Source organism: Paramisgurnus dabryanus, chromosome 1 (assembly GCF_030506205.2).
Source record: "Paramisgurnus dabryanus chromosome 1, PD_genome_1.1, whole genome shotgun sequence".
Taxonomy (NCBI): Eukaryota; Metazoa; Chordata; class Actinopteri; order Cypriniformes; family Cobitidae; genus Paramisgurnus; species Paramisgurnus dabryanus.
Window position 1 is genome coordinate 66,781,861 of NC_133337.1, and position 8,327 is coordinate 66,790,187.

Genomic DNA, 8,327 nt, shown 5'->3' on the forward strand with positions numbered 1-8,327 from the left:
ATAAGTATATATGAATTTATAATAGTCGTATTACATTATTTTGGGGTTTCAGAATGTATGTTTTTTCTAGATATAGATATATATGGATCTTTAAGTGAGGATAAAGGCAAGTCAGAAACATTTTACAGAAAGATTCACAACCTCTGTGTATCAATTGTAAGATTCGCTGTATCACAGGAAATCTTTGCTCTCACCTGCAGGTGACGTCACCGTGTACTTTACAGTACAGAGATCGCGTGCCACGTTGAGTTCCTCCTGCGCGCGCTGCTGATGCGAGAAGAACACCGCGCTCTCATTCATTACAGACTGAGCTGAGGTTATTATGCACAGACTTTATTAACATTAAGTCTTATGAAATAATTATTTTTAATTAAAATAATTAAACCTACAAGATTTAAAGACTTTCCTGCTTTTACAGACTGAAATGCTCACAGATATGATTGAAGAAGAATTTGACATTAAGGAGGAAGAACCCTGGTACGATCATCGGGATCTTGAACATGGTAAGTTATTCTTTATCTAATATATACATTTTGTGCATCTATAATATATTATACTACAATATATATAATAAAAATGCAAGCTTGTAATAATTTTCAAATTAAATAGATTATTATTTTATTGACAATGCTGTGTAGATTACGTATCTGTTTATTTTTTTTATTTTGGGTAAAGTGTTCTTTGAAATTAAATTTAACTAAAAACAACAGTGATAAAAAAATAAGCAATGAAACATGTTTGTTTTTGCATGGCTCTTTACCACATCCTGTATGACAGTCAGTTTTACACAAAACAGCGAAGATCAGTTTTGTAATGAAAATTAGCTGACACAAGTGACAGTTAGATTGGCAAAGGGAAATTAGTAAAAAGGAGAACTAACATGAGCTATACACTGACAGTGTAGCTAAACTAAAACCTAACCCTCAAATCTATAAATCATATACTGTTGCGCAAGGATAGATAAACACTAAAGTTCTTTTATTAAAAACTACTGAATAAATTAACTAGACGTTTAAACTGTGACCAATCTAAATAGTGCAAAGCCTTATATGGTCATGAGCCACAAATGCACTTTAAACTTATAAAAGTCCATTTAAATTACAGTAGGTCTATAAGTATAATTTATCACTCCAGATACCTCCTCTTATAGCAGGCTTATCTCACCTGCATCAGTGATTTCACATACATCTTTACTGGCTTTAGAGACAGCATGAGTTATAGACTATTTGTTTAAATGGCTTTCCCTTTAGACTACATGTATACATGTATGATGTGGAAAATCATTTTCACTGTCCGTATTTGTGCAGATCTCCATTTGGCCGCTGAACTGGGTAAAAACTTACTGGAGCAAAACAGAGAGTTAGAACAGAGACTTCAACAGAAGTATACCACCAACCAGGAGCAGCTTCAGGAAATAGAGGTTCAGTACCAAACTATTATACAATTAAAGGGATACTTCAAATATCAATATCAAAATAACCCCAAGATTTTCTCACCCTCAAGGAATCTGAGATACTTGTCCATCATCTTTCAGATAAACACATTTGAAGTTATTTTTGAAAATGTTCTTGTTCTTCCAAGCTTTATAATGGTAGAAAACAGGCATCAGTGAACAACTTCTGACTTCAAACACCCAAAAAGTGCATCCATCCTTTACAGAAGTAATCCACATGGCTCCAAATGGTTAATAAGGACTTTTGCTGGTAATCAATGTGATTTTGTAAGAAAAATATCAACTATATAAACTTTAATAATAACTTTTTTCTGGTAACAACGCCATCCTGGACTGATGCAGTTCACGAGAGAGTTTTAGTGTAGTGAGCGTTAGTTGCCATAGGTACGTTGCGCAGTGACTTTCATGAATCACGTAAGTCCAAGATGGCGTTGTTACTGGAAGCTAGTGATTATAGTTTAAAATATGAATATTTGTTCTTCAAAATCACATTGATTACCCACAAAAGACCTTAATAACCCTTTGGAGCCATGTGGATAACCTCTGTGAAGGATGAATGCACTTTATTTTGGCTTCAAAATCAGAAGTTGTTCCCTGATCTCTGTTTTCTATTATAAGCTTGTAAAAGCAGGACGTTTACTAAAATAACAAAAAATGTGTTCGGTCTGAAAGACAGTGGATATCAGATTGCTTGAGGGTAAGTAAATCAATAATTTAGATTTTTGGCTTGAGTATCGCTTTAAGGAATATGCAAAGTAGACAGTGTTTGTGAAACTAAAGGGGTTGCATGTATAAAGCCCTCATACAGTATGTCTCTCTTTGCATAAAACAATGTTTCAATAATCTTTGCATGTGCATTATAAACATTTAACTAAGACATGAAAGTGTTTTCGTCACTCGCCTATTTAGCTGTATGAAGAATGTCAAAGGGTATTACATTTTTATTTCAAATGATAACTGAATGAAAAAAGGCTGAACATTTTCCTTAAAGGGATAGTTCACTCAAAAATGAAAATTCTGTTATCATTTACTCTCCCTCATGTTGTTTCAAACCTGTATACATTTCTTTGTTCTGATGAACACACAGGAAAATATTTTGAGCAATGTTTGTAAACAAATTATTTGACTTCCATAGTTTTTTTCTTTCCTACTATGGAAGTCAGTGGTGTTCATTTTTCTGCTTAAAGGATTAGTCAATTTTCTTAAAAAAATCCTGATAATTTACTCACCACCATGTCATCCAAAATGTTGATGTCTTTCTTTGTTCAGTTGAGAACGAATTATGTTTTTTGAGGAAAACATTCCAGGATTTTACTCATTTTAATGGCCTTTAATGGACCCCAACACTTAACACTTAACTCAACACTTAACAGTTTTTTCAACGGCGTTTCAAAGGACTCTAAACAATCCCAAACAAGGAATAAGGGTCTTATATAGCGAAACGATTGTAATTTTTGACAAGACCAATAACAAATATGCACTTTTAAACCACAACTTATCATCTATCTCCGGTCCTGTAATGCGCTCACATAATTGCTTAGTGACGTAGAAAGGTCACGTGTTACATATATGAAACACACATTTGCAGACCAATTTAAGCAATAAACTGAAACAAAGCCATTCATTATTATCATTCGACATACAACAACATCGGGATGGTCCTCTTTCTCCACACTTTTAAACACTGGGGCGTAGTTTCGCAAACATCTTCCGTAACCTCTTGACGTGATGAAGTATTTCGTGAGGTCGTGCTGAGCCATCACAGGACTGGATATAGGATGAGAAGTTGTGGTTTAAAAGTGCATATTTAAAATTTTTGGTGTCAAAAATGACAATCGTTTCGCTAGATAAGACCCTTATGCCACGTTTGAAATAGCTTAGAGTCCTTTGAAACTCCGTTGAAAAAAACTGTTAAGTGTTGTGTTAAGTGTTGGGGTCCATTAAAGGCCATTAAAATTAGTAAAATCCTGGAAAGTTTTCCTCAAAAAACATAATTTCTTCTCGACTGAACAAAGAAAGACAACAGCATTTTGGATGACATGGTGGTGAGTAAATTATCTGGATTTTTTTTAAGAAAATTGACTAATCCTTTAATTACAAATATCTTACGTTGTGTTCAACAAAACAAAGAAATTGATACAGGTTTGTAACAACTTAAGGGTGAGTAAATAATGACAGAATTTTTATTTTTGGGTGAGCTATCCCTTTAAGAAAAATCGCTACGTGTATTTGTACGTATTAATTCGATTTTTCTCTAACATCCTTGTTTCCCTTCAGCATTTGTCTAAACAGGTGGATTTGTTGAGGTCAGTCAATGATCAGCATGCTAAAGTATACGAACAGCTGGATGTGACGGCACAAAACCTGGAGCAGAAAAACCAAAGACTGCTTCAAGAGAACCGAGCTGCTCAGCTGAAGATTAAGGGGTAAGATTGCAAACAAAAATAAACAAATCTGGGGACATATGAAGAGGACTGTATAAAGTAAGCTCATGAACCTTTTCACTGCAGGCTCACAGAGACTGTGGATGGGCTACAGATGCAGGTGGATGAGCTCCATCGAGAGATGAAGAAGTTGGTTTCTTCTGAACAGAACCGTTCCAGTACACACTCACAAACCCTACAGCCTGATCATCTCCAGTGTCACATGTGCTACAAGTGCCAATTGCACAAGTAAGATTACATCATATTTTGCTTTTCCTGATTACATTTTCATTGGTTTTGGTTGTGAAACCCGGGTTTGTCAACATCCTGGTTTTCTGCTAGTTCAAATGAAACTAACTTGACTGTTCTAAAACAGCCATACACTCTAAAAAACAAACGGTGCTATATAGCACCAAAACAGTTGCTTTGGATCGTAACGATAGAAGAACCATTTTTAGTGCCATATAGCACCGGTGAAGAACCAGTGAAGCACCGGTGAAGCACCAGTGAAGCACCTGTGTAGAACCATATAGTGCTATGTAGAACCATATGTGGTGCTATATGGCCCCTATATGGTTCTACACTGGTGCTTCACTGGTGCTTCACTGGTTCTTCACCGGTGCTATATGGCACTAAAATGGTTCTTCTATCGTTACGATCCAAAGCAACTGTTTTGGTGCTATATAGCACCGTTTGTTTTTTTAGAGTGTAGTTAAGTGGATTAACAGACATTACACATTTACACCATGCTTAACCCTGGTTTGAACTTCGTTTTAAATCTCATTCGACACCGCAAGGCAGGATAACCCAGCAAAACCAACAAGATTTCGTACCGGGGTTTCATAACCTTTAAAAACTTTTAATCTCATGTGTTGACAGAGTTTAGTGTTAAGCAAGTGTCTTGTGAGTATTTTGTGAACGTGAGCAGCAGGCAACATATTTTGACATGACACATTATGGACATAATTCACATGACATAACAAACACATATTTTGACATGACGAGCAACACACGTGACATATTTTGAATTCGCCCCCCTCTGAAGAGAAGTCACCGCCACTGAAATTGAATAAGGGTTTTTCTCCAACAGGATGGTCTTACCCAAAGTAAGAGGCTCAATAGGATTGTCACTTTGATTCTAATGAACATGTCAGTGTACAGAATTAACACAGGACGATTAACTTGACCCCTCTCAACCTGAATAGATCAATCTCATTTAAACATCTTAAAGGAGTAATTTCGGAGTCTTTATACAGCTTTTCTCCATAAAATGACAACATCTGTCAAGCTTCAAAAAAGGAAAAACATCCACACAAAGGTACTGTATATTGATGGTGATACACTCTCAGAAAAAGTTGTACAAAAGTTGTAACTTGGGTAGCACCTTTTCAAAAAGTACAAATTGGTAACTTAGAGGTACATACTGGTACATCAAAGGTACATATCTGTACCAAAATGTTACATATAGGGACCTTTTAAAAAGGTACCATCCCAGGGACAACTGTTGTACCCTTTTTGTTCTTTGAAGTGTATCTATGAAGCAGGTTAAACATCAATGATATATCAAAGTTCATTGATTGTCAGGTGTTTTGTGACCAACGTCACTGATGTCAAACCTGACAAGACATCTTTTATGTGGCATATGTGATATAAAAGTGAAATGGAGGAGAAGATTTACAAATAGATCAAATATAATTTCATTGTGTTCCTCACACAAAGCTATTTTTTGGGCAGCTGTGGCCATTTTGCATTTCTTTGCAAATGTTAACTGTACCATAAAATTTTTACCAAAAGTTTTTAACCATAATAATATCTCACATGTCAATTAAACACCCATCATGAGGGGTTTAGGAAAATATTAACAGATTACTAATTACATTGTTTTAGAAAGTTTTGACTGAAAATGTCATATCCATAATGCTTAAACTATTCTAAACTGTTCACAATCTCTTATAGCTAAATTTGTTAAAAACTAATACAATTTTGCTTTGACCCATACAATATGTGTGGCATTGCGATAATTTACCATTTCTTTACAATCCAACAATCTTCATTGATCCCACTGACTGCTCTTAATTTAACCTTGCTCCATTTCTTTCAGAAACTCCCCTGAGCACTCCTCTTCTGCCAGCCATTCAGCTTTAAAAGAGGAGGTACAGGATGAGGCATGCATTGACCTCATGCGCTCCCTGAATTCCCTGCAGGCCCAGCTAAACACAGAGCGTTCTCTGAGAGAAGCTGCGGAGCGGGAAGCCGATGCTCTCACTCGCAACCTCAGCGAACTGGAGCCAAAACTAGCACTGCTGGGAGACTACAGGGATCGCATGGCTGAGATGGAGGCCGAAGTCAAGGAACTACGACAAATGCGGTCTAACACCATAGCTCAAGCCACATTCCCTCATAGCCTGCCTTTAGACACTGTATTCCTTGCGTCTGATGAGGAAATGGGCGTGGTCAGACAAAGGGGGCGTTGCTTGAATCGCTGTAGCAGTGAGAGGCAGTTGCACAGTTCTGGCTATGATGAGGGAAGGGCTACAGATGAGAATGGACAGGGTTGTTTTAAACAGGGCGAGGGTGCGAAACATCACGGTATTTCTTTGCTAAATGAGGTGGATGCGCAGTACACAGCCCTGCAGGAGAAATATGACACATTGCTGCGGCGATGCGAGAGTTGGATGGGACAACAGAACCACAAAGCCGTTCAGACACCCGTGGACAGTTCTGCCCAAACACAAACACACTCCCAGGGTGTAAATACACAGGAAGATGCCCCGCTGCCTGAGTATAAAGTCCTGTTTCAGGAGATTTTCACTTTTATTCAGAAGAGCACAAAGGACCTGAAGGAAAACAGGATCAAGCCCAGTCAGGCTAAATGAAGCTATTTTCCAAACCCTAAAGACATGTGCTCATTGAACTTGGTATCTCTGCCAAAGGGCATTAGTCTGACAGATATAATCAGTAATCTGATTGTCAGAGTTAAAGACCTTATGGGTGTGATAAAACCAGCTCTCACCTGAAATCACCCATGCACTTATTGAAAAGTGACTCCAGAAGTATTTGGACACGCCAGAAGACAAACTTAAAAATGTATGAATACCATAACTTACTAATGCCCTTGATCTAAAAGTTTTTATACTTTCTTTTGTAGTTACTTTAAATAGTACCCACTTTAGTGGGTGTATGAAGTACTGTACTCTTAGAAATAAAGGTCTTTGCTGGGAGATTTGGTTCCATAAAGAACCTTTAGCATCCACATAACCTTTATGTTATGAAAAGTTTATTTTTTAAATGGATAATGATTCTTTTAAGAACCTTAACTAAGGTTCAACCTACTATTTTAAGTTTTGACTTGTGTGTGATAAGTTGACAATACTTATTGACAAAACAAGTTGCAATTGTTTAACTTAATTTGTTAAGTTAATTGAAAGGAGACATTTCATGAAAATCTTACTTTTTCAATGTTTAAGTGCTATAACTGGGTCCCGACCCGAGTGCTTTTATCAACCTAGATAATGTAAAAATAAACAATTCCTTTGTGATGTCAGAAGGGGATCATTTTATAATAATACCGCCCCTTAATCTGCACTATCCAACTACAGCACTGCCATTTAGTGCAGAGATCAGCTCATTTGCATTTTAAAAGACGCACCCAAAAACGGCACATTTTTGGTCACACCTAAAAAGTTGAAATTTTATCATGTTATAATATATTATCTAAAAACAAACGGTGCTATATAGCACCAAAAGTGGTTCTTTGCTTGTAATCATAGAAGAACCATTTTTAGTGCCATATAGCACCGGTGAAGCACCTGTGTAGAACCATATAGGGGCCATATAGCACCACACATATGGTTCTACATAGCACTATATGGTTCTACACAGGTGCTATATGGCACTAAAAATGGTTCATCTATGATTACGAGCAAAGAACCACTTTTGGTACTATATAGCACCATTTGTTTTAGAGTGTATTTTGAGCTAAAACTTTACATATGTACTCTGGGGACACCAAATATTTATTTTACATCTTTAAAATGTCTAGTGAAATGTCCCCTTTAACAAAAAAAGATGTGATTTGACGTTTTTACAGTGTAGATGTTAAAAACAAAAAGATTTCTGTTTCTGTATTTTGAAATCAAAATACGTCTATTTTTATTGCACATTTCATATAACAATGTCCATTACTTAAGGCAGACCTTTATCTAATAAAGTAGTCAATCAATTTTTGTTGTCAATCTTCAGAAATTTTAATAAATAAATATTTTTATAGTATTTCCTTTTTGATAAATACACAAACTGGGCTAGCACTCTAGCAGTCTGCAGTGAGGTTTAAATCATTGTATCTGTTCATCTTAATCATCTGTATCTGTTCAGAACACAGCATGGACTTTGAACCTTTAGATGTATTTTTAGAGCGGGGACATCAGAGAACAGTCGCCCTTCTGGTGGCA

The 8,327-nt window shown here is 36.4% G+C and overlaps 1 protein-coding gene across 1 annotated transcript; it reads left to right on the forward strand.

The window, feature by feature from the left end:
- Positions 1–245: 245 nt before the first annotated feature.
- Positions 246–8,161, forward strand: cdr2b (cerebellar degeneration-related protein 2b). The gene is made up of 6 exons (XM_065257459.2): positions 246–316; positions 419–503; positions 1,308–1,420; positions 3,731–3,879; positions 3,964–4,125; positions 5,978–8,161. The coding sequence occupies exons 2-6, from the start codon at positions 425–427 to the stop codon at positions 6,750–6,752; spliced, it is 1,278 nt and encodes a 425-aa protein (XP_065113531.2). The 5' UTR covers positions 246–316; positions 419–424; the 3' UTR covers positions 6,753–8,161.
- Positions 8,162–8,327: the final 166 nt, after the last annotated feature.